The sequence below is a fragment of the Staurois parvus genome, unplaced genomic scaffold, assembly GCF_062004578.1.
Source record: "Staurois parvus isolate SC_StPar_1 unplaced genomic scaffold, SC_StPar_1.0 ptg000217l, whole genome shotgun sequence".
Lineage (NCBI taxonomy): Eukaryota > Metazoa > Chordata > Amphibia > Anura > Ranidae > Staurois > Staurois parvus.
Genome location: NW_028318013.1, coordinates 1,431,944 through 1,458,724, shown reverse-complemented (window position 1 = coordinate 1,458,724; position 26,781 = coordinate 1,431,944). Strand labels below are relative to the sequence as shown.

At 40.7% G+C, this 26,781-nt stretch overlaps 1 protein-coding gene across 1 annotated transcript in view; it reads left to right on the top strand.

The window, feature by feature from the left end:
• Positions 1-26,781, top strand: part of TMC5 (transmembrane channel like 5) — a 195,401-nt gene that overhangs the window by 97,759 nt on the left and 70,861 nt on the right. Inside the window, exon 10 of the mRNA XM_089679055.1 lies at positions 24,562-24,706. Coding sequence (XP_089535181.1) covers positions 24,562-24,706 — 145 coding nt within the window. The remainder of the gene's footprint in view (positions 1-24,561; positions 24,707-26,781) is intronic.

Genomic DNA, 26,781 nt, shown 5'->3' with positions numbered 1-26,781 from the left:
GGGAAAGATTATGGCTGTTTTTTCTGGGGATGCAGAGAGACGAGACTTTTCTCTTCCGTTTTTTATCCTAATATTAATTTCTGCCATAATTAAGATTTAATGCTCTCTTGCTTCAGATGCAGGGTGAGCTTTGGGATACTCCAAATTTACTGCACAACATAGCAGAGGACACTCTCTGCCTTGACTATACTCTTCAGGATTGTCCCCGCTTGACTGACAATAGCAGAACTAGTAATTCAGGGACTCTAAGCACAGGAACAGTCCCCATTCAGCAACACTGGAGCAGATCCTCAGTTAAAGCAGCAACAGTCACTAGGATCCCACACTCAGGCCTATACCTACAATGTTACCATGTACTTGAATGCCTCTGTTCAATGCAGGCTGGGTACTTCTCCTGTAAACCTCTAGGCCAGATCCTCAGTGAACCCCCTTTTAATTGGCTCCAGTTCCTTTTAGAAAGCAGGCCCCCAGCTCTCCCTTAGCTGGGACCTCAGTGAATGCCTGCAGACATCAGCTAATCTGCCCCGAGGGGCAGCATCCCTTCAAGTTGGGGTCTTTGACTCTTGGACAAGAACCCTGCTGTTTCAGGCCCCATACTATTTATGCACTTCTCAGTCACCTACTGGGTATCTTCTCCTTCAGGGATTGGCTAAAACCACATTTATATTCAGGTGCAGGGTCTACCTCTTCCAACCCACTATATTCTAGAAGCCACTAGAAAGCAGGTGGAAGCAGTTGAGCCTGCAGCCCCTGAAACCTAGAACAGCCAGAAATAATCACACAGTGCTCCACTGATTACCGAGGAGCTAATAAAAACTAAATTTACCTTAACCTGTCTAGCAACTTTTTCTAGGAGGATACTACTTACCTTTTTTATGTCCATTTTAGAAGTGAAAAATTACTTGTTGATCCTGAAAGAAATCTTTCTCTTGCACATCAGCATGTGTTGTGTTAGAGCGTCTCATTCAAACTGAATAGGCTGCCAACACACATGAACATGCTTAAAATCACACGACTATTTTTTTTGTAAATTGGTCATGATCTTGTAAGCACTTGTTTTTTTCACTCTATAATAGGAAGGGCTAGAATAAAAACATTAATGGCAAGTCATCAAATATTAATTTCAATGAAATCTGCAGATTTAGAGATTGAAATCTCTTTTGAAATTACATTACAGTATAAAAAAAAAGGGAAAACTTTTTTAGTTTTGGATAGAGTGGAGAGGGATTAGAAACCCTGTCAGGTTTTATTGCTGTCTGTACCCCCCGTAAGGCGATTCACCCTCTCTATTTGTCCTGTTTACCATTATCATTGAAAGTGAAAGTAAATCCCAAATTTTGAGTTGCCCCTGAAAATAATCGAGGGGAAATCTTCCAATGGGGACACTAGTTCTGGTGATCTGGGGGTCCCCAAGGAATTCCCTTAATTTGCATGGATTTCCTCTCACTTCCTGTTTGGCTATGGGACAGGAAGTGAAGGGAAATCTCTGCAACGGGACACAGATGATGAAAAAAAAATTGACAGGGGTTATAACCCTCCTTTACACTATCCAAAATGGAAAAACGTTTTGCCTATAATTCTGATTGGTCACAAGTGATCACATGGTACCTGGGCCAGTTACAGTGCCCTGTACCATGTGATCAGAACATCACAACAGTAAACACTAAGTCATGAATGAAAGCCATTCATGACAGGTAAAACTATTGCTTATAACAGTGATCATCACTGTTATAAGCAATCATAATGTAAAAAAAAATCCCTGAATCTCCCCCCCAAAAAAAATAATACAGTGTCACTATGGTGACACTGAATTACTTTGATGAGAGTATGTAAAAAAAAAACTAAAAGAAAAAATGTTTTTAAAAAGATATAAAGTAAAAAGGTTAAAAATTGAATACAAAATTATTTAATTTTTTTGCACTGTGCCAGTGCCGATATGTAAAAAATTTGTGAAAAAAACTAATTTTATTTAATTTCTTCATTTTCCCTAAAACTGTGACAAAAATTACAACTTCAAAAAAATCGCCATGCTTCTTTTTTTGTTTACAAACGATTTTATTTTTCAAGAAAAAGACTGTAAAGTAGCATTACATCTTCAAACAGTATATAAAACAGAAACAAGGCACAATTGAAATGTGCATGTCAGAAAGTACAATCGTAAAGTAAAGAAAAAAAGAAGAGAGAAAGAGAGAAAAGAATTTAAGTACATGAGCAATATAAATAGAAAGGTATGAAGAATTATTTGGCTACTGACAGTGTAGCAATCATGCACACAGAGATGGACGTGGTTCAACCATTTTGGCTCCAACCTCCATCTTGGCAAAGGATCATCCATCTTGTACAAACATATCTCCCCTCATTCTCCCCCTCCCTTTCTGAGAGTCACAGTGACATTTGGTCGGTGTGTGTTGGAAGTGTCACAGGCAGGCCAGGGCACAGCAGGCAGCTCCGAGCTATAAACCATCAGTAAGCTGGGTGCCGGGCTGGCTGGGAAGCTGAGCAATCTGGCACCTCATAAAAAGATATTTTAAAATCCATTTTCCCCTATGTCTCTTGGAATCTTGGAATATGAGAGACTTACATAAAGACCAGGCATATCTTCAGATTGGCCACGAGAAGACAAACAGTTTGATATGTCACTCTCCTTGGCTGGAATATATAGGAAAGCAGAAAATTACATCTCTTTAAGCCCTTCAAGTTTGTATTTCATATTTCATATCTAACCATTCCTCAGATGCTTCTGCATATTAATCTACCCGCGGGTGGAATGGTACTTGTGCCTAGGAAAAGTTATGAGCCAAAATATGAGCTAGGAGAGATTTTGGTTCTAGCTTGGGTCTCCGCCCAGACAATCCCTCCGCAAATGAGGCATTGGTCCTTGGCTTCAGAGACACCCCCTGCTGGGGGAATACAAAATAGGCTGTCAGGCCTAAGAGTGTAAGTTGAAGAATTCTCCCGTTTAACATCAGAACCAACTTGGGAGACGTGCCCTTTTGCTCTGAAACTTGATCTGCTTAACCGAAGGCTGATTGGCAAGTACTTTACCCTCCTTTCTGTTACCTCTTTGCTGTGCTATTGTTCTATGTATATTTATATATATATATATTGGTTACATCTTTTCTCTGTAAATATTTTTATTGCACCCTTTTGACCTTTTAGTAATAAATATTTCTTTCTGAAAGTGTTGAACTGTTTCTATAGCTCGTTAATGCAACTTACGAATTCCTGCCTCTAAAAGAGTGCTACTGTGTTTGTTTAACCCTCTGTATAACCTGTCTGCGGTGACAGTGCTATACAGATGATTATCTCAACCATCATAGTGTTATTGCTGATATTGCCGAGTTTCCTCTTTCTCTGTACAAAAAGGAGGTGGTGGCAGTGTGAAGGGTTAATTGCGTAATTAACCTGACCCAGTAACAATTGCATTCAGGCTGCCGGTACATTGATTTGTGGTCCATTAGCTGGATCGTTGTGCAGGGTGCAGCTGGGCGTGGCATTGTTATGCACGTGACGCGCGATCGTCACAGACAGAATAACTCAATCAATCCAAACATGGGTGTTTCTTAATCATGTAGTAAATGCCTATGAGTTCTCCAAATTTCCCATTTTCTATCAAATAAGTGCATCTTGTCCAGTAAAGTGTAATGAATTCTCTCCATGAGCATCACAGCATCAATCCTATGCAGAACAGAAGCCAATGGTACTGTGAGGGACTTCCAGTGTAGGGCAATAGCCCATAGGGTGGATATACAAATGGTGTGGATTAGCCTCATAACCTCAGTCTGAACTCCCAAGATATGGGCTCCCAGTAGGCAGGACTGTACAGTCAGATACACCGGAACACCCACCAATGCAGAAGCTACCTCGGAGATCCTACGCTACACCAAGAAGAGGTCTGGACAGGTCCAAAATGTATGCACCAGAGTACCTACAAGGCCGCAGCCATGAAAACATAGGTGAGACATGTTTGGATACAAGACATGTAGTCTGGATGGGGTATAATCACATCTGGTTAATACCTTAAGGGCTGTCTCGTGGACAGAAAGGGATCTGGAGCTCTTACATATGTTATCCAGCATGGAATCCCAATCCTCATCCGAAAAGATGATACCACTATCAGTTTCCCATTTTTGTCTGTAAAGAGGGGGTGTGGGAAAAGAACTAACCAAGAGTTGACGATACATATCTGAAACAAGACCCCTGCCCCTAGGAGAGTCACGGCTAATAAGTTCTAAAAAAGAAATCGGAGAAATGTGAACTAAAAAAATGTCTGATCTGTCAATAATGATGATATTCACGAAGCGGGATAGCAAAGTGTGTGCGTAACATCTCAAAGGTGATATAAGATCCTCCTCTTTGAAAATCAGATAACCTAATAAAGGATCCATCATACCACCAATGAAACGCCTGCAAAGATGAAAAAGCCGCAATAAAATCCGGGTCACCAAAAAATGCTGATCCCGGAGAGACAGGGGAAACCAGATTTAATCTAAGTTTATATCGAGACCAAAGCATCAATGAATGGGCCACAATGGAATTATTGGTGCATAATGAGCAGGGGGGGATGATGGACCACAATATGCCTGGTAAATAGAACAGACGTATAGACTGAGATTCAAATCTGATCCACGGGATCTGGGAATTAATGGTCGCCCATTGTGATAATTGTGCGAAATGGGCTGACAGGTAGTAAAGCCAGAAATTGGGGAGACCGAGACCTCTCACCCATTGTGACCGGTATAGGACTGATAAAGCAAAACAAAGACGTTTATTACGCCAAATAAAATTGTTAATCAGCCATTGAAAGCGATCTAGGAATGTTTTCGAGACAGGGATTGGGAGTGCCCTAAATAGATAAAGTAATTTAGGTAAGATATTCATTTTGACTGCCATGAGTCTGCCTAAAAATAAGATAGGGTATCCATGCCAGATTTTCAACAGAGTGGAGAGGCGTGACACACATGGTGGATAATTAGCAGCAAATAATTTTGAGTATCTGGGAGTGAGGTTAATACCAAGGTATGAAATCTGATCTGTGGTCCAACGAAATGGAAAAGAATCATGGAGAGATGCACTTAGGGAATCAGGAACATTGATAGGCATAACTATTGATTTAGTAAAATTTACAGTAAGACCTGACACTGTAGCAAAGTCATTCAGCACTGGGCATAAATTAGGCAATGATACTAACGGGTTAGTAAGGAAAAGCATAACATCAGCATACATACATATTTTGAAATGTGAAACCAATAACGTGTAACCAGAAATGTCTGAATGTGATCGTAATGCAATTGCAAAGGGTTCCAACACTAGTTCAAATAATAAGTGTGAAAGAGGACAACCCTGACGGGAGCCCATGCCCAGTGTAAAAAATTCTGAATTACAGCCTGGAAGTCTTATTCTTGTTTTGGGGGAGTCGTATAAAGCATGTACCCCAGATAGAAATTCTGCACTAAAGCCCATCTTCTGCAATAATGAAAACAAATAGGGCCAGAGGACACTATCAAAGGCCTTGATGATGATCTTTTAGTGGTTTAGGTAATAGAGACATGTTAGCCGCCATGCTTCTTACTAATTACCTTTTACTGTCTACTTTCCAAAAAGGGGTAATTTGGTGGGTATTTGTACTGTCCTAGCACATTAGGGCCTCAAGAAATTTGATTATGTATTTGTATTTTTACCAAAGAAATATAGTAAAAGACATTTTGGCCTAAATGTATGAAGAATATGCAAAATTTTAAAACAAAGCCTGTTTTTTTTTTCAAACTTTTCTGTATTTTTTTGTTTGTATGGCAATAAAAAAACCCAGCAGTGATTTAATACCACCAAAAGAAAGCTCTATTTGTGTGAAAAAATTATATAACTTTAATTTGGGTACAGTGTTGTATAACTGAACAATTGCCATGAAGGGGTAAAACCTTCTGGAGGTTAATTAATATGGATGCAGCACAGTGAATTTTGTGTTGTGTAATATCTAAAGGAAACACATAGTATATTTTCAGTGAACATATACTAAATTTTGTGCTGTTATTGTATTGTTTAACCACTTGCCTACCAGGCACTTATACCCCCTTATTTACCAGGCCAATTTTCAGCTTTAAGCGCTGCCACACTTTGATTGACAATTGCGCGGTCATGAAACATTGTACCCATATGAAATTTTGATCATTTTTTTCTCACAAATAGAGCTTTGTTTTGGTGGTATTTAATCACCACTGGGCGCTTTACTTTTTGCGCTATAAATAAAAAAAGTGCAAAAAATTTGAAAAAAAAAAAGTTTCTTTGTTTCTATTATAAAATTTTTCAAACAGGTAATTTTTCTCCTTCACTGATGTGCGTTGATGAGGCAGCACTGATGGGCACTGATAGGCGGCACTGATGGGCACTGATAGGCAGCACTAAAGGGCACTGATAGGCAGTACTAATGAGGTGGCACGGATAGGCGGCACTGATAGACAGCACTAATGAGGTGTCACGGATAGGCGGCACTAATATGCAGCACTGATAGGCAGCACTGATAGGTGACACTGATGATGGGTACTGATAGACGGCACTGACTGGCATCACTGCTGGGCACTGACTGGCGGCACTGACTGGCACAACCGCTGGGCACTGACTGGTGGCACTGACTGGCAGCACTGCTGGGCTGCACTGGTGGGTGGCACTGGTGGGCAGCACTGGTGGGTGGGCACAGGTGGGTGGCACTGGTGGGCACAGGTGGGTGGGCACAGGTGGGTGGCACTGCTGGGCACAGGTAGGTGGCACTTCTGGGCACAGGTGTGTGACACTGCAGAGTGGCAAAGGTGGGTGCACTGCTGGGCACAGGTGGGTGCACTGCTGGGCACAGGTGGGTGATCTTCTGGGCACAGGTGGGCGGAGCTAGTGGGCGCACTGCTGGGCACAGGTGGGCGGATGGCACTGCTGGGCACCGATCATCAGGGCACTGATCATCAGTGCCCTGATGATCGGTGCCGATCCCCGCTCTGACAACTGCCGGTTCTCGGCAGTACTTTCCTCACGATCTGACAGCGTGAGGAAAGTGCAGCCGAGAACCGGCACTTGCACTTCCCTCTGATCAGCGTGTCATTGGACACCGCTGATCACGTGGTAAAAGGCCGCTGTGATTGGCCTTTTACCACATCACGTGATCAGCTGTGTCCGTAGGACACAGCGATCACGGAGATCGCCGGGTGCGCGCCCCCTGGGGCGCGCAGGAGAGCGCGTTCTGGGAGGACGTCATATGACGTCCACTCAGAACTGGCCGGCCGCAGTGCAGCCGTCATTCGGCTATCTGCGGTCGGCAACTAGTTAAGGCATTTAAGAGAAACTCATTCATGTGTAAATCTTTCACAGTTTACTGGCTTTTTACTTAATATTTTTATTTTATTAACCACTTGCCCTCCAGGATTTTTCCTCTTCCCCCTTCCTGACCAGGCCATTTTTTAAATTTAAAATTAAAATTTTAAATTTAAATTAAATTTACGTCCTTTTTTTCCCTCAAATTGAGCTTTCTTTCGGTGGTATTTAATCGCCTGTGCTTTTTTAAATTTTTTGCGCTATAAAAAAAAAGACCAACAATTTTGAGAAAAAAACAATATTTTTGACTTTTTGCTATTAAACATGTCCAGTAAAGAAATGTAAAAAATTAAATTTTGTCATAAAGTTAGGCCAAAATGTATTCTGCTACATGTCTTTGCTAAAAAAAAAATCTCAGTATGTGTAAATTGATTGGTTTACGTGAAAGTTATAGCGTTTACAAATGGCGGTTTATATACTGGAATTTTTAAAAAATATTTTACTAGTAATGGCGGCGATCAGTGACTTATAGCGGGACTGCAGTGGGTATTCTGACACTGGGGGGGACTGACTTGGTGTCACTGACATCCCCAGTGACACCAATACAGTGATCAGTGCTAAAACGAGCACTGACACTCTACTAATGGCACTGGGCAGGAAGGGGTTACTATGAGGGGTGATCAAAGGGTTAACTGTGTGCTGTTTCACTGTAGTCACACTGCTTTAGATGGCTGTGCTGTGCACATCCATCCAAAGCAGTGTGCATGAGCTGACAGGGAGGAGAACTGTTTTCTTTACAAATGGTTCCCCTTCCCGTCGGAGATGCTTGGCAATCACTGGGCGCTGGCGAGTAATCACTGGCAGGGACCCGGTTACTGACAGATGCCGCGAATGGTGGCGTGGGTAGGGCACGCATGCGCCCCCTACCCAGAAATGCAAAGTCACATATATATACGTGATTCTGTGCACCTGTGCCACCCTGTAGCAGTATAGGGCGGTCGGGAAGCGGTTAAATTAGGAGATTTGTGTATATGTAGTTCTGCTTCACTCCATTAAATTACTATAAGGTTGATTTATTAAAAATGGAGTGTGCAAAATCTGGCGCAATTCTGCATAGAAAGTAGGGATGTAGCAATTCCATTTTTTATAACAAGTACTAGAACTGATTTTTTTTTTTTTAAGGACACAGCTGCCCACTCTTTAACCACTTTGGCCCTCACACCTATTCACCCCTTATGGATCAGAGCAATTATTACATTTCTGCTATGGACCCGTTTATCCAGCGATAACTTTGTCTTTACTTAAGATAACAATGTAATACATATATTGTTCTATTACGGACAAACAAGGCTCTCTTTTCGTGAATATAGTCTTGCAACAATGATATTTTTCAGAATCCTTTGACAAATGTAACAAAACTAAAAAAAAATAAAAATTTTCTTTTATACCCTTCCTGCCCAGGCCAATTTTCAGCTTTCAGTGAATGACATTTGAATTTTTTCAGATAAATAGAGCTTTCTTTTGGTGGTATTTCATCACCACTGGGTGTTTTATTTTTTTCTAAACAAATAAAAAAAACAAGTTTTTCTTAGTTTCTATTATAAAATTGTGCAAACAGGTAGTTTTTCTCCTTCACTGATGTGCGCTGATGAGGCTGCACTGATGGGCATTGATAGGCAGCACTTATGGGCACTGATAGGCAGCACTCAATGGCACTGATGAGGCGGCACTGGTAGGCAGCACTAAAGGCCACTAATAGGCTGCACTGAAAAGGTAGCACTCAGGGGCGTATCTGCTGTGAGGCAAACAAGGCATTTGCCTTGGGTAGCAGTTTTCAGGGGGGCAACACTGCCCCCAGGCAGAAGGGACAAGGGACCAGGTCTTGGCAGGTCGAGAGAGCTCGGCAGGGCTCGGGCAGGAGGCAGGCTCAGGCGGAATGCAGGGTTTAGGCAGTTGGACAGGCTCAGCAAGTCTTGATCAGGGAAGATGAGCTCGGCTTATACCATCCTGAGTTAATGTCAAGCCAGCTGTCTTACCCTTTCTGTGCCTTCTCGCAGCGCTGATTCCCTTTTGCACCCACTGACATTAAGATCCGGCAGGAAGCCCAGGCCCGGACTGACCATTGCAGCTAAGCTCCGCTCACCTGGCTTCTCTGCAGCCAGCCAGCTGTCAATTCCATTCACTGCATAGGGCTGGAGGGCGGAGCCTAGAGGTCAGCTGACCATGAAGAGATGGTGCAGGAGAGGAGACCATTGCTGCATGTCAGGTATTAGTGCAGCTGCAGACACCACTCTTTTCCTCTCTTCTCATCTCTCTCTCACTTCTCCTCTCTCTCTCCCTCTCTCTTCTCCTCGTTCTCCCTCTCTCTTCTCCTCTCTCTCTTCCCCTCTCTTCTTTCTCTCTCCCTCTCTCTTCTCCTCTCTCTCGCTCTCTCTTCTCCTCTCTCTCTTCCCCTCTCTCTTCTCCTTTCTCTCTCCCTCTCTCTTCTCCTCTCTCTCCATCTCTCTTCTCCTCTATATCCCTCTCTCTTCTCCTCTCTCTCTCTCTCTCTCTCATTTTGCACAAGATAAAAGTAATCTGGGGGCTAACAAGCCGCTGGATTACTTTTACAGGTGGCAGAAGGGCGTACCTCCCCCTCCTGCTGCCAACGCCTTTACCAGGCTCTACCATGCAGTCCCAATGCAAACGATCAGACTGATCTATGTCTGATCGCATGCATTGGGAGACCAGAGGAGAGATTTGGGGTCTAATAGACCCTAGATCTCCAAAAACAGGAACAATCATGGCCCATGCTATCACAAGGGATGTTTTTCATCCCTTGTAATAGAAATAAAGTTGATTAAAAAAAAAGTTAAAGGTACAGCGTACAAAAAAAATTTAAATAAAGAAATAATAAAACAGTAAAAAAAAAATTAAAGCACCCCCGGTCCCCCATGCTCACGCGCACATAGGTCACATAGGTAACTCTAAACTGGTAACTTGTAAACGCTTTTAAAATGTTGCCTATGGAGATTTTTAGGTACCATAATTTGACACCAAGTGGTATACCGTGGCTGGCGTGGGACAAATTCAGACGTGGGGGGGCACTCGATTTTAGTCTTGCTGGGGGGGGGCAATTTTAGTCTTGCCTATAGCAGCACAAAACCAAAATGCATCACTGGTAGCATTGATGAGGTGGCACTGATGAGGTTGCACTGACATGCAACACTGATGGGCAGTGATAGGCGGCAATGATGGGCAGTGATAGGCGGCACTGATGGGCACAGATTGGCAGCACTGATGTACATAGATTGGCAGCACTGATGGGCACAGCTTGGCAGGCCTACTGGGCACAGATTGGCAGCACTGATGGGCACTGATGGGCACTTTTGGGGCTGCACTGATAATCACAGTACTGACAATCAGTGCCCTGATTATCAGTGTAGATGTCTCTTTTAACACTTGCTGGTTATCTGCAGTACTTTCTTCAAGCGATCATAGAGAGCACCGGATGCGTGCTGCTGGGGGCTCACAGGGGGCTTTGTTCGGGGAGCACATCATATGACGCCCTCCCAGGACTGGACAAACACAGTGTAGCCATCATTTGGCTATAGCACGGTTAACAAGTGGTTAAAAATAAATAGTGTTACTGTATATAAAAAGTATGCATTTTATTCTGTAATTTGCCATGTTTAAAATGACACTAAAATTATGATTCTGATACAAAGCACTGAAAAGTTATTTACAAATTTTGTGCTTTTTTCAATGTGAAACATGTAAATGTATGCTAAAGGTGTAAAAAATTAACATACAAAGCAAACAAAAACAAAGAAAGTCTTATTTTTTTATATATATAAATTAACAAAAGGAGGAGTTAATGATGGCTGATTAGAGTACATTAAGGGTTAATAAGGGGTTAAACAGAAACAAATAATTTTTTTAAAAAACAAGCAAAAACCTCCCTTTTTTTTAACGACTGGTTGTTTATAACTGACATCTGCGGATGGAAGTTCATCCCTTTGATCCGTAGATTAATAAACAAAGATACAAAATGAAACAATGTTTCTTTTTATCTTTCTGTTTAAGTCACTGGTCACACCACTGCAATTTAAAATCATTAATTTTGTGTGCAATTTCAGGTGCGATTTCTGACGACTACCCTGTTCACACCAGGTGCAACTAGCCATGTGATATGCCATGCAACTTGCAAATAGCATGGCAAGTCTCACCCTATTGTCTGCAATTACAAGGGTCATATTGGTGTGATTCTGACTTGGTCGGAGCCACACTAATTTCTAAAGTAGTGAATTCACTACTTTAGGTGCAACTTACATAGACATCTGTGTCTTGCAAGCTGCAGATGTCTTGTAAGTCGCACCTGAAGTTGGAATGACATCCGACTTTGAAATTGTGCGACTTCACTGATATGCAATTTGCGTACTATGCAACTTGCAAATCACATGCCAAGCCACACCCTATTGTCTGCAATTGGAGCGGTCATATCAGTGCGATGCCGACTTGGCTGGAGTCACACCGATTTCTAAAGTGGTGCATGCACTACTTTTGGTGCGATATGCATAGATATCTGTCAGATGTCTTGCAAATCGCACCTGAAATGGGCATGTCATCTGACTTTGAAATTGTGTGACTTCACTGTAACTCTCATAATTTCAAAGTCAGGTTCAGTGTGACTGGGGTGTAAATCAGTGTTGTTTTTTCTATTTGATTGATTGCTGATCATTTAGATCAAATCACACAATTATCAGACAAAAAGTCCCTGGTTACACGGATTCTGACTTTGAAATCGTGTGACTTACAGTGCAGTTGCATGATTTCAAAGTTGGATGACATGCCGATCTCAGGTGCAATTTGCAAGACATCTGACACAGATGTCTATGCAAATCTCACCAAAAGCAGTGCATGCACTACTTTAGAAATCGGTGCGGCAGCAACCAAGTCGGAACCATACCGATATGACCGCTGTAATTGCAGACAATAGGGTGTGACTTGGCATGCAAATTGCAAGTCGTACGGCATGCAAATCTCATGCCAAGTCGCATCCAGTGTGACCGGGGACTAAAATCAAAACATGACACCATTAGTGCCTGGTCACACTGGTGCGATTTTGAATTTAAATCACATCTAATGAATGTGAATGTCAGTGTCCTAATGTGCGATTTGCTGCAGTGTGATTTTTAAAGTAATTCTTGCATTACTTCTTCTGCAGTTTTGTTTCAATTTCACATACATAGAATATAATGGAAATCGCATGAAATATAAGTGATACTTGTGAGCTAAAATGTGGTATTCCCTCTGTGAAAAAAATCTCTGTGAAAAATCTATAAATAAAAGTTACATTAACAAATATCAATAAAATACTGATGCATTAACACTAAACACATACTCATAAACTGTGCAAAACTAAAATTAAAATTGTATCTATATGTGTCGCGCTCCACAATATATATTAAATAAAAAATAAAAATATATACCATATGATGTTGTGAAAAATACAAGAATTTATCAATTAACTTATATATCCAAAGAAAGCAGTGGTGCAAGAAAAAGTGCTTCAAACAGTGCAAAAACTTGTGCATGATTGGCTCCCATGCACAGCTGCACCAGATTCTGAATGCTCCAGTTTTAGTAAATCTCCCCCTATGTCTCTTTCTTAACATCTGTTTACATCGGCTATGAGATATTGTTTTCAGTGACTCAGACAACTGATATCGGCATTTTGAATAGGACCAGTGAAGAACAACCGTTCTGTAGGATTACAAAGCAGGAATCAAAGTCTGCTTCGGGGCGGGCAATTAACTTTCCCAAGGGCCACATTAGAAACAGATTTAATTCTGCTCAGTATTAATTTTGCACCTGGGAAGGTACATAAACATAAGGAAAACAAACACCTGGTGCTAGGAATAATAGGTACAACTGCTCATGAACTGAGCCTCTTTCAGATGGGCAGTCGGAGGGATGGTAAAAAAAAGGCAGCTGACCCAAATGTACCCCTTCCCCTCGGGGCTGCTGACCCAAACTGTAAAATAACAGATGGACTGGAGGTTTTCATATGCTGTGACCATGCTTTGCTTCGTGGCCACGGCATTTTTAACTTGACCTGCAGAGTTTAACAAGCGACACTGAACTAATTGGAGTTGAATGGGGCTGTGCCGCAACCACATACTATGCACAGGATTGCAGTGTGGTAGTGTAGCATAATAAGGTTAAATCAAGCATTGAGGAGGTAATATAACACTTCCTGTCAAATGCCCTCTAAAAAGCAGTATGATTGGAAGCTGAGGAAGCTGACAGGCTCAGTGGGGCGTACTGACAGTGGAGGCATCAGTGGGTGGATAGGGACAGCTAAAGGGCTGGATGTGGCCTTGGGGCCACAATTTGCCCAGGTCTGGTCTACATACATAATAATTAAATATGGCTATCCTTGTATAAATATAAACTATATTCATAATATACATAATTAACTTTCAAATAAAGGCTTTAAAACATCACTGCATATTTATAATATATACTGTATCTCCCAGAAGTGAGTCCACCCCTCACATTTTTGGAAATTTTCACTTAGGGGTGTACTCACTTTTGTTGCCAGCGGTTTAGACATTAATGGCTGTGTGTTGAGTTAGTTTTAGGGGACAGCAAATTTACACTGTTATACAAGCTGTACACTCACTACTTTACATTGTAGCAAAGTGTCATTTCTTCAATGATATAATAAAATATTTGCAAAAATGTGAGGGGTGTATTCACTTCTGGGAGATACTGTAATTATAATTTATATTAGGCTTTTTTTTATACATTGACTAAACAGTTTGGCACGCTGTTCATATCAAAGGTTCCAGAGTGTCTGATATTGCAAAACTATGAGGACCTAGATAAAATCAAAGCAAAATCGTAGTCATCTATTTACAAGTAATAAAAACATAATTAAAGGTTTGCTTTAATAACTACAGTTTTAAAGATAAATTACAACTTTTCTTTAAGTGTGTCTAACTAGCCAAAAAGGAATTTTTTCTGCTGCTAACATGTTAAATTGTTCCATGTTAAAACTCTAGATCCAGTACCCACCTAAACTAAATATGGTAGGAATCCCTCACCCTGTTTTCCAGAGTAAGAGATGAAGGGAGAGAGAGTGACATATGTTATGTTAGGAAATGTTAGGAAAGAAAACCTATGATAAGTGTTTGACAACAATTTTCCATTATCCTGCCCCATCTTATGTCCGTATACAAGTGTACAAGTATACGCAAGTGACAATCTGTACCTCTGGGAGGGATAAGACAAGAAAAACAACATCAGAAAACCCATATGCTGCTATTTTTAATTGAGAGATAACGCAGGAGAGAGAACTGAGGTCCCGAAAAATTTGGTTTTATCTGTTTTTTCCAATTTGTAGTGCTGGACAATAGTTTTTGTAGACTTCCAGCTTGTCACTTTGCATACGGCGTCCATCAAGATTTTGGAATACTCTTCCCATGGTACCAATATATCACTAGCTGAATGTGCTCTCACCTCTGCCAGAGGAGGAAGACCCACAGAAGAATATGCCAAATGAACTGTTTTGACTATCTAAGAAGAGCTGGTGCCACTGCACCCCACTTTGCCCCCAGTAGCAGCATAACACAGTTATTCACTATCCCCACCTCTTTAGTCCATGATAGGTAGGTGGCAACAGTTTGAACTAAATCTAGCTTCTCCTAATTCCTCTCTTCTGGATTCAACTAGATTCCCAGTTGAAATTAAAAATTGTTCAAACCCTGAAAGAGAGGGTTGCAGAGACCACTTCATACCTGTCAAAGCTGAGAGCACCAAAACGTGTACTTTAATTATCAAGCTGTAGCTTAGATCCTTGTGCAATGATGAAGAAAGAAAGAAAGAAAGAGAGAAAGAAAGAAAGAAAGAAAGAAAGAAAGAAAGAAAGAAAGAAAGAGAAAGAAGAACCAGGATACGCATGAATGATTTCTGGGTTCAGCAGGTGAAAGGGGTTTTATTTTGCTATTTGAATTACTTCCAGATTCCGAAAAAAAGAACAGATTATCAAAATTTATCTGGCTTGCTGTAGTCTGGTTACAAGTTCAGATGTAAGATCCAAGTTTATCTTTTGTCGTTTATGGATCTCCATATTCCAAATGCTTCAATACCACCTCTTCAAACTACCAAAAACTTTGGATCCATCTTCAGGTTGGGGTAGACTTGACCATTCTGTAAAAGGAATTCCCATTTGAGCCGAAGAGGCAAGGAAAGTTCTAGCAGTAGCTGCTTTCTGTAGCAGGTACCATGTTCTTAAAAGCTAAGAAAGGAGAAGTCGAATCGCTTCAGCTACTCCTACTCCCTTATTTTGAGCAGCACTTTTAGGATCAGAGGGTACTATATGTGTGGATGCTGCTGGGTTATATAAAACTATTAGAAAAGTTTTTCAAATTTTACAATGGGGTGCCCTTTTAAAATTATGGAGAGTCTTGAGGCACCCCATTTTAGAATGGGGTGCCTCAAGACTGTCCATAATTTTAAAGAGTGACTTGACTGAAAAAAGGTTGAGAAACACTAGTGCAGATTGCTGGTAAGGACAATATTTATATAGCCCTAACAGTTTGCACAGCGCTTTACAAAGTGTAGGCAGACAGTACAGTTACAATACAATTTAATGCAAGATGAATTGAATGGGATGAGCTAATACTGAAGCTGGGTATACACTAGTAGAATTTTGTGTGATGTTTTTCATTTTAAAAACCTTTGTGCAATTTTCTAATAATTATTAATGTCAAATTAACTTTTTATTTTGATCATAGTAATGGGAAAATTCAAAGGAGCGGGATGGAAATTTTTTTCTCGAAGGAACATATTTTCTGACAGCTGATCTCCTGCTGATCAAAACAAAGTGGGCAGATGACACATCCACGTCCGCTCAGTTTATGCAGAGTGGATATGGACAGAGCCCACTCTGCTCTGTGGGTGGCTGGATGTAAATTGACTCCATCGTCCGTTTACACCCAACTGCCCTCCAATCTGACTAGATGGAGGAGGACAGATCCCCTTCCATTTTTTTTTTTAGCTTACCAGACCGAAGTTAGTTAGGTGTAAATGGACACAAGTTCATTGATACCTGCTGGTCCATAGTGGTGAATGGGCTATCCACTCAAGTCCACCTGAAAAGCAGTAAGATAAAAAATGAAAAACACAATTGTAGTAAAAAGACAGGCTCATCAATAAGCAGAAACCACTCTGTTTGGAAGACATGTCTAATCCAGCCATGTGTACATGAAGTCCATGCTGTTTGGCAGCTAGGGAACTGGATACCAGGCAAGACTAATGGAAATCATACAGACTCTATGCAGATAGACGGGTTGATTTATAAAAATTGTAGATGAAGCACTTTTAAAGTGAATTTTATTTTAGTGAATGAAGTGAAGGTATACTGACTTCAATCATCCAATCATGGTCAGGCAAAAATATATATATTTTTTTTCTTGCACATGATTGGATATTCATTACAAAGGGAACTTTCACTTTGTGTCACCTTCTTATTAACACCTTAAAATTCTCTACTTCAGTAAATCAGAGTCAGTGTCTCTGAAAAATTAATCCCGTGGCACCAAAACTGCTTGGCCAATGTGTGGGGGCTGGTCGAGCCACTCCAACTACGCCATGTTTTAAGAAGGTAGACTTGCCACTCACCCATGCACATGGGGTACATTTGGATGTGTGATCGCACCCATCAATGCTTCAGGTGAAGTCAACCTTATGGCGGCTCTCCAACTTAGAAATGAGCCATACACTGTGTGCAATGATAAATGTAGGGAGTTCCTCTATGAGTGTATCCTCCAGTGTTCTTGCACAGCTTGCTGCCTGGTGTCACATTTAGGAGGGACACCGCTAAGCCCGTGCCCGATCTAGCAGTCAGCACACCTCTGTCACCTCACTTCCAATGACAGAATGGGGTCCCACCAAGCACTAACGTGCATGCTCTCACTTAACACCTTAAGCTCTCCCATACCATGTGGCTAGGCCAAGGCTATCCATAACATGGGTTCAGTCCCTGTCTCAAGGAACCAACTGCTAGTGGAGGGGATCAGTGAACTGACCCCCTCTCTACCGGAGGATCCCTCACCCATACCAGGTATCATGCTAGCGACTGGCTGTTGTTCACTTTGCACTAACTTAGCCATAGCAGCTGCATTTCTCCTACTACTTGTCTTGCTGAGTTAACTTTCTGTAGTGGCCTTACTTCATACCCCAAATGTGCTTTTACTGACCCAAGTTCTTTTATAAGCCAGAGACAAACATTCACTACTTTCTAAGCAACTTCAGATCGGGCTTTGGCACAGTTCAAAGGACTTTACTTGCACTTCTGCAATGATACAGAATAAAGTGCACCACAGTCCTCCTGACTAACTACCCTTTGGCTGCCCAGACATACCTCAATAGATGAAAGTTCATAACTGACACAGTCCATAAGTGGCAGGTTCCGGGGTCTGGTATCTTTGGATGAACTGTAGGGTGCAACAGTCCCCCCTCCATAGCTCACGACATCACACGACCTTTGCAAGATGGCTCCCAGCGGTCCCCCATTCCCTAGACTTCCTCCCTAACACATATGCCACAGGCAAGGCTGGTGCTAGGCTATTTTGCACCCTAGGCAAGACCAACTACTTGCACCCCCCCCAAAAAAAAATAGAACAATTTTTAAAAACAGTATAAAATAACAATATTAACCAAAACAAAAATAATTAACCAAATATAAATTATCTGTTTTTTTCTAGTGGTAGCGCCAGCCATGGTTGTACCATCTTTGCTTTACTTATCACACTTTACTTATTACACTATACAGTAATTCCAATCCAGCTCTGTATACATTCATTTTCTAAGGTTCATTCTGTTTGATGAATATAATAGAGTGATAAATAAAACAGGGTTTATTAAAATAATTTCAGACACCACAAAGCACTCTGACATTCTGACACACGGGTTGCATTCTCTGTTCTCATTTATCAAGAGAAACATCTGAAGTTATACTTTTTGTTTTGTTTTTCATTGGTCTCTTTCTGGTTTCAATGTGTCAACTGCTGGACATAGGCTGATGTTTGCACTATAATACATTTAACCTTTTAAACTTTTAAAGGGGAAAATTTGTACATATAATTTAAATAATTTTTTGTTTACTTACATTCAAGCAAAAAAATAATAGCAATAAATAGGAAATTTCTACATTTCATTATGAAAATGTATCTTGATTTTCTTGATTTTCATAAGCCCTCTGTCTTGACCTCTGCCACCCTGTTGGGGCCCAGGCAAGGGATGTGGATAAGGGGCCACTGAGCATTGCTGCAGGGCCAGATGCTGGTACACTTGAAGCCAGGGGTGCTCTGCATCACATAGCGCTCCCTAATCCATAGGTGGACCTCGCTTGTGGCGGTGATCATCTTCACCACATCCCTGCAGCTGCACTTGTCCACAGTCTGGGCCACCAAAGTCTGGCAGTGGGAGCAGATCTTCCTGACCGAGAGGTAGCCAGGGGCCATGGCGAACTCTGACGACAGGGACATGCTCCTCTTCTGACCATCGCTCAGCCTGAGCACCACGCAGCCCAGCACGGAGCTGTCATCCATGAAGTTGAAGACCCCATCTGGTTAAGGTAGAGCACCACCTAGAACTTGGTGAGGGAGACCACCTCCAAGCCCTTGTAGTGGATGTCAATCTCGATCAGGGAGCTGATGAAGTGGGAATGTTAGGTACCCAACGGAGCGCAGGGAAAACAGCAGCAGTGACTATGCTCTAGGCAGCTGCCTAGTTCACCTAGCGGTAGCGCCGGCCCTGGCTACAGAACAGGAAGGCTAAGTCCAGAAATCCTGGGAAAAGTGCAAACTACAATAATGTATTGTAGCCACTGATTAACAGAGGCTAGAGTTATAAAACAATATTATGTAAAATCATGGGTCAATGTTCATAACTTTAGACCTGTCAGGATCTAAGAATAAAGTAATACAATTTATTATCTTTGTGTTTAATTTATAAATGTGCCCACAGACAAAAGATGACTTATTTTTGATCTGGCCCATTATGGTTGGATCAGAAAATTATTGTATATCTATAAACACACACTGATCTCTTTAGATGGGCTAGCTTTCTTAGAAAAAAAAATTAGTTGACCAGATCACATTTTACCTGACATTTTGGGGTTGATTTACTAAAACTAGAGAATGCAAAATCTGGTGCAGCTCTGCATAAAAACCAATCAGCTCCCAGGTTTGGTAAAGCATAATTGAACAAGCTGAAAGGATAATTTCACCTTTTAACAAAAAATAATAAATGAACATTTTTTTGCAGGTAAAAAATGTACATTTATTATTTTTTGTTTGTGGAGCCCCTAAAGAATTGCACCAGTGATCAGCAAATCACTGGTGCCATGCAGATCTCCTCCTGACCTGCCAGTTTATCTGCTTGCTCGTATATTCCACGGAGCCCCATTGTAGTTCATTAAAAACTACAAGCTGACAGCCGTAAATGCTGTCAGATCTTGTCATTTTCCCATTCACAGAATACTGTGAATGAGTGATGCAGCCGGGTGGGCGAAGCCCTGCATGGCCAGTTTTTAAAATAAATTGGGACAGCTAGCGTGGAGGAGAAGATCCCTCACTAGCTGTCACAACGGGGATCTGGGGGATGCGGGGGCCGGTCCGATAATAACATGTTACATGTTACACCCTGAATATGAGTGGAACGTTACAAAAGGTGAACTTATCCTTGAAGTTAGAAGCTGACTGGCTACCATATACAGCTGCACCAGATTTTGCACTCTCCAGTTTTAGTAAACCAACTTCTAAGGGTCCATGCAAAGTGGCTTAAAAAAAAAACGCTGCTTCTAGAGGAATTTAACGTTTTGCCTTTTGAAGCGCTAATGTTATCCTATGTGTCCATGCACATTAGGATGTTTAGAAGCATATTTTAAGCTCAGTGGTCAGTGGCAGAAAAAACCCTTCTGTCTTGCGTTTTTGAGAGTAGTTTTTTGGCAGAAAAAAAACACTAAATGATCCTAAACACTTGTAAAAAAAAATTTCTTTTTCTCTGCCAAAAGAACTGGCATTTTTTTAAGCCCAATGTGCATTGACCCTAAATATTAAAATATGATCCGATGTCCATAGGGGAGCATACATTAGCCCTAAGTGAGCTTTTTTGGGGAACAAAAATTATGCTACAAAATCCTGTCTGATTGTAATGTTTTTCTCGAGTATTGTATGTGCGCTTTTCACAATCCTGCCCCCCCAACTTTCCATTGTACTAATTGGGGGTGCTTCTGTGACAACATCATGACCGTATGTATGAAAAAGACATCATGAGTTTCTAGCATGTATTGCCAGCTTTACAGTGCTATCTCTTCTTCCCATCTTCCATCCAATCTGAAATGTGCATGCTTGCAGTGAGATCTTTTGTTAGAAAGATCTTGTAGTGTTCAAACTGTACTTACATGTTCAACCGCAATTGAACATCTGCCAAAAATGCACCCAGCCCCTTATTTCTTGTTGTGAGCTATAAAAAGTGCTTTCATAGGTAGTATTCAAGAAACAAAAATCGGACAAATAAAAGGAGTTTTTTGTCAGGTTTTACATATTTTTTAAAATAAGTGTTGGGTCAATTTATATTAAAGCAGATCGTCAGTTTCCAGTTTACCACTTGCAGCCTGCACATGATATGGCCACTCCTGTCCCCCATCTTTTATGCATGACAATTTCAAGTAGTCTATTCAACAATCCTCTAAACATCTCACTCGGCCATGGCTCAAATGTAACTGTGGCAGCAACTCTACACCCAGCAATGCCCAATGCAATTATTGACATCTCTTTCTCTCTCCTAGTTTGCACTTAAATGTGTTTGGCTGTTGCAATGGCGGTATGCATATTTATTTTCCCCTGCTGGCTACTGCCCTGGCAGTCCATTCTGCAGTGTCTCCTGGGACATTCCCAGGAATATGGGTAGTCCATGTGTGGGTGCTCACCTTAGTGATGCCAAGGCCTTGAGAGTTGCTTCTCCCTGCCAATACAGAGAAAACAGCATGGAGATGAAGATAATTGAAGTGTACCATGCCCGCAACTTTTAGACTTGGTTAAAATATATTGTACTATTATTATTTTTTTAATTGATACTATTTATTATTGTTGTTAATATTATTATTACGCCTGGATTGACCATGGGTGGGGGGTACAGTGGAAACTCATTGAGATGATGACTGGAGTTCTGCTTTTAGGTTTATATGGTTTTAAACTGATGCTTTGTATCTGTTTTTAATAAATATATATATATATATATATATATTATATATATATATGATCTTTGCTTTAAAACATTTAATACATGGCTACAGATACCAGAGCACTACCAGATAGCTAATGTGCAACACTTTCAGGCACACTGGCTCTAACTGAACTGTCTACTAAGGAGTGCATCGCAGAAATGACTCTGTGTGTTTGTAAATTTCACCTTGATTTCTGTCCACAACTTGTTGGCAGGTGCAGTCTATCTTCTACACTGTAGGTGGAGCTCATCTGCATTCTCAGTGCAGGTGGAGGAGAAAGCCAAAAGAAACCTGGTTCCTTTTATGGTTTCCTCAGTCACAAGGAAACAGCCATCCGATTGGATGCTGATACCCCAGGTGACTTTGGTGGCCATCTTGGTCAGGCAGCGTCTATTTAAGACCCTGGCTCCCAAATTTGGCGCACATTTTTGTGAGTGGCAGTATAGGGACAGTAGACCAGTCTGTCAGAAACAGTGCTTAGCTTCTGGGAAAGGTTCCAGAGGAGTAGGGAAAGTGCAGGGACATGCCACCCTTCCTGGGAACCTCCCCATTTAGACAGGCTGCATTCCATCCCTTGAAACAGATGCTGTCAGCACCCCTGAGTCATCAGACTACTGTTTTACCGCAGCCAAGACCTGTTGGGTTACCCTTCTGTTGGACCTGTTATGTGTTACTGAACTTCTGTTACAGTATATTTCAGTTACCTACTCATTATCATACCTACACTACTACTACTACTACTACTAATCTTACTCGTTCATTTCAGAACACTGGCACCTTCCTCTCTCGGAATTGACTCATTTGGCTGAAATGGCCAATTTCATACATAATCTCCTTTCTAATATAATGACTTGTCCAACTCTTTTAACACCCTTTGAGAAAATTTGTAAGTCGTCTTCTCACTCCCCTGGCCTTATTTCTCTTTTATACAGTTTACAAATCTTATTTGATTCCTTTAATAACCCTAACTACAATCTTGACTGGGAACATGACCTAGGGGAATCTCTAGACATTAGTGAATGGAATCAAATCTGGTCAACCATGTCTGCCTGTCCCATTAAAGTGTTACTAAACTACAACAGTAAAATCTGTCTGTATATGCAGTAAAACATGCTTGTTATACTAACTGTCGAATTTAAGGGATTAATCCTCCGCATTGTGTAAAAAGGATGTTTGATCCTTTCTTCTCTGATCCTCCCCTTCCAGTTTCTCCCAAATATCTCCTGATAGAACAGAGGCTAGGGAGAAGCTGCAAATGCTCAGTTTGGTGTGTATTTAGAGTTTTATTTTTCTTGGGAGAGTGCATGTGATCAGCACAGGGCCAATCAGCACTCTCCAGACAGAGGTCCTGCATCCTGCTACAGGAGAATGAAAACTCCTTCTACAAGCTGTAACCAGTGCTTTGCTGGACACTGATAGAAGTCACAAGACTGCTCTAACTGCTGATGAGGAAAGATATTTAGTAGTTTATATACAGTACAGTTCCAAGATTTGAGTGAAACTGATAGTGGCTAATAATGCTCTGCACCACCACCTTTTGGACACATTTATCACTAAGGCACTGTGGACAACACCATGGCTTAGTGGTTAGCACGGGGGTCCTTGGTTCAAATCCTGGTCAGGACACTCTCTGTCTTGAGTCTACATGTTCTCCAGGGCCAATCAGCACTCTCCAGACAGAGGTCCTGCATCCTACTACAGGAGAATGAAAACTCCTTCTACAAGCTGTAACCAGTGCTTTGCTGAACACTGATAGAAGTCACAAGACTGCTCTAACTGCTGATGAGGAAAGGTATTTAGCAGTTTATACTTACTAAAATAGTTGCATTTCCATGTTCTGTGTATTGTGGTAGACCAGATAGAGTGAATACAGGGTTCTGGGTTTAGTAACACTTTAATGCACTTGCAGAAGAAAATGCACACAAAATACTTCTTCATTGGTATATGACTCCTTTGAGACTGTCTCGTTTCTCTCCCTCAAACCCCCCCCCCCCCGTGCTTTAGAGGATGCAATACTAGAGGTACATTATTCCATATTTGGTGGGAATACCCAATTGTCCATAGTTACTTATGAATCCCTGGGAAGCCCTATTATACAGACCAATTCTAGGTTTTAGGAAATCGGAAAGAATATTTATCTCTTTCATTTTTCTAACTACACAACTAACTATTGCTAAAGCCTGAAGACATCCATCCCTGGACCCTGAACTTTGGAGAAATAAAACAAAGAATCATGGGATCCATGATTCACGAGGAGTTGACCTCTATCCTACTTGATAACCATTCAAACATTTTAAAAATATGGTCCCCATGGTTCAATTTCATGTCTACATTTGACATTGAAAATTCTTTACTGTTTCTCTAATTTTTGTACTCTGCACCTACTCACACACTAGCTTTTTTCCAAGATGGGTATAGACAAATACAGTGACGACCCTAAGGCTCCATGCACACTGGCCTAACAATGGCTGCTTCTACAGGTTTTTTGTGTTTTGCTTGTAGCAGCAGCTCAATGTTATCCTCTGTGTCCATGCACATTAGGACAAATAAAGGCATATTTTAAGCTCAGCGTTTAGAGGCAGAGAAAAACCCTTTCTGCTTTGTGTTTTTGATTGAAGCTTTCTGGCAGAAAAAAACACTAAACTGTTCTAAAATCGCCTAAACTGTGTGCAAAACGCTCTATATCAGCATTTTTTTTCTGCCAAGAGAACTGGCGTTTTATTTTTTTAAGCCTAGTGTGCATGGAGCCAAAAGCTCCACCTCTGAAAAAGAGTGCAACATTTTAACAATACATGTTCCTGATTCAAAGGGGATTAAACTAAAACAAAAATGTTTTTTAAATTGTTATTTATTTTAGTTCTGATCATAATAAAGATAGAATACATACTGTATATAAAACTACTACATGTTTTCTTTTTAACATCCTTTCTTTGTAGAATAATGCCTTTGGTTCTAATACTTTCCCGATCTGTTCTGTTTTTCAGCATGGCAAAATCATTCAGGAAGAATTTTATTAACCCTTCTTCCTATACGGGAAACACTGCAAAACTGCTGTGCAGCTGGGATTTCAGCATAAATAATGAGAAAGCTGTAAAATTAAAGAAAACACATCTCAGTACACAAATAAAGGTAGAGTATTAAATAAAACACATTTCCTGGTACCTATTGACTTAATGGGTGTCAATTGTAGAATTTCCTATGAAGTTTGGCATACTATATTGTGTCTCTTGTTTCCTGCATTATCTAGAAAAACTGGTTTCTACCAAGCAAACAAGCTAGTGATTTATGGTAACAAGGCTGACTCTATGGTATTGTCCTGTATGTAAACTTTGGAACTGATATGAGATGTACAGTTCCAAGATTTGAGTGAAACTGATACTGACTAATAATGCTCTGCACCACCACCATTTGGACACATTGACCACTAAGCCACTGTGGACAACACCATGGCTTAGTGGTTAGCACTGGGGTCCTTGGTTCAAATCCTGGTCAGGACACTCTCTGCCTGGAGTCTACGTGTTCTCCATGTGTTTTGCATGGGTTTTTTCTAAGAACTCTGGTTTTCTACCACATTGTAAAGACATGCTGGTTGGTTAACTGGCTTCTGTCTAAATTGGCCCTACTATGTGTGTTTGCATGTGAGATAGGGACCTTATTGTAAGCTCACCAAGGGCAGGGACTAGTGTAAATGTAAAGTGTCTAAAGTGCTATGTAATTGTTGGCACTATATAAATACTTGTAATAAATACATATAAATAATATAAAATGGACTAGTAAAAAATCGATTTTGTTAATAGTATTGCTTTCCTGCATTATTTCCATTGTATCCATTCTGCCCAATGGAAAATTTTGGTTTCCGTTACTGACAACCAAAAACTATATACAAGGATGTATCTACAGAATGCAGCTTTGTCTACAGAACTCTAGGCTTTACGCCAAACACTATCTACAAAGGAAATGGTATTTGGTGCCCATAATATTCTGATTGAACAATAAATATTCTTTATAGATACGTTTTTCGGCCCTTAACAATTGTACAGTTATCCAGAGAGACTGCCATAATCACTTAAAGTGGAATTACACTGAATCTGAACACCGCAAGCCAAAAACTCTATTTCATTAATTTTTAATATTCAAAGAAAACTCATCCATCCATTCATGTCTCCATGCTTTATTTTTCCAAGAAATCACTTTGAAAGACACCCCCCTCTAGCATTTCTGGCCGTGGCCATTTTGAGTAAGGGTAAATGATTAATGTAGCATTTATTTCCTGGAATCCATGTGCCCCTATTTCAGGCATGCATGTGTGCATGCAGGCGGGAGTGCTTAATTGACACCCCCCTCTAGCATTTCTGGCCGTGGCCATCTTGAGTAAGAGTAAATGATTAATGGAGCATTTACTTTCTGGAATCCATCTGCCCTTAGTTCAAACATGCATGCGTGCATGCAGGAGGGTGTGTTTAATTTAAAAAAACCCTCTACCTCTACTCCACTCCTGATGACTCCTGGGTTGTATGACATAATTTGCCTAGGCCAGTAAACCAGGAAGTAACTGAAAAAATTATTTTAAAAAAAGAGTAAATATGATATACTTTCCTATGTATTAATTATTGCTAGCAGCATAAGAATTAAAAATAGTCAATGCTGACTGAGAGAATAAAGTTCCGCTTTAATGTATTAATCAGAAGGCAAAAACAGTGACAGAACCAGATAGGTTGGCAAATTTCTTATCTAGGTAGGATACAATTACATTTTTTAACCTTCAATATAAATGAAGTCTGAATAAACGTAATAGATAAATATGTGAACTGAAAATAAGGGGACATCATTTAGTGCAATATTTTTTAATACATGGTCGAATTACTCTCCTGCAATTGCTTAGAAGAAAATCATAATTTTTTTCTACTTTTGCACAGTGATTGACAAAACTCAAACAATTAAGCTCATTGACTGTAATAAATTGACTGACTGATATTTATTGTATGATTACTAGCAATGCTGACCACAGTAATTGTTTGAAACCAGAATTCACTACTTTTTAAATGCCCCACTTTTTAAATATCTCAGTTTGTGCACATGTGTGGACATAATATAAGAGATAGGAGAGACTTTAGACGTGTTACAGGAGATGGTCAGAGACTGTGGACATAACAAGAGAGATGGTCAGAGACTGTGGACATAACACAGGATATGGTCAGAGACTG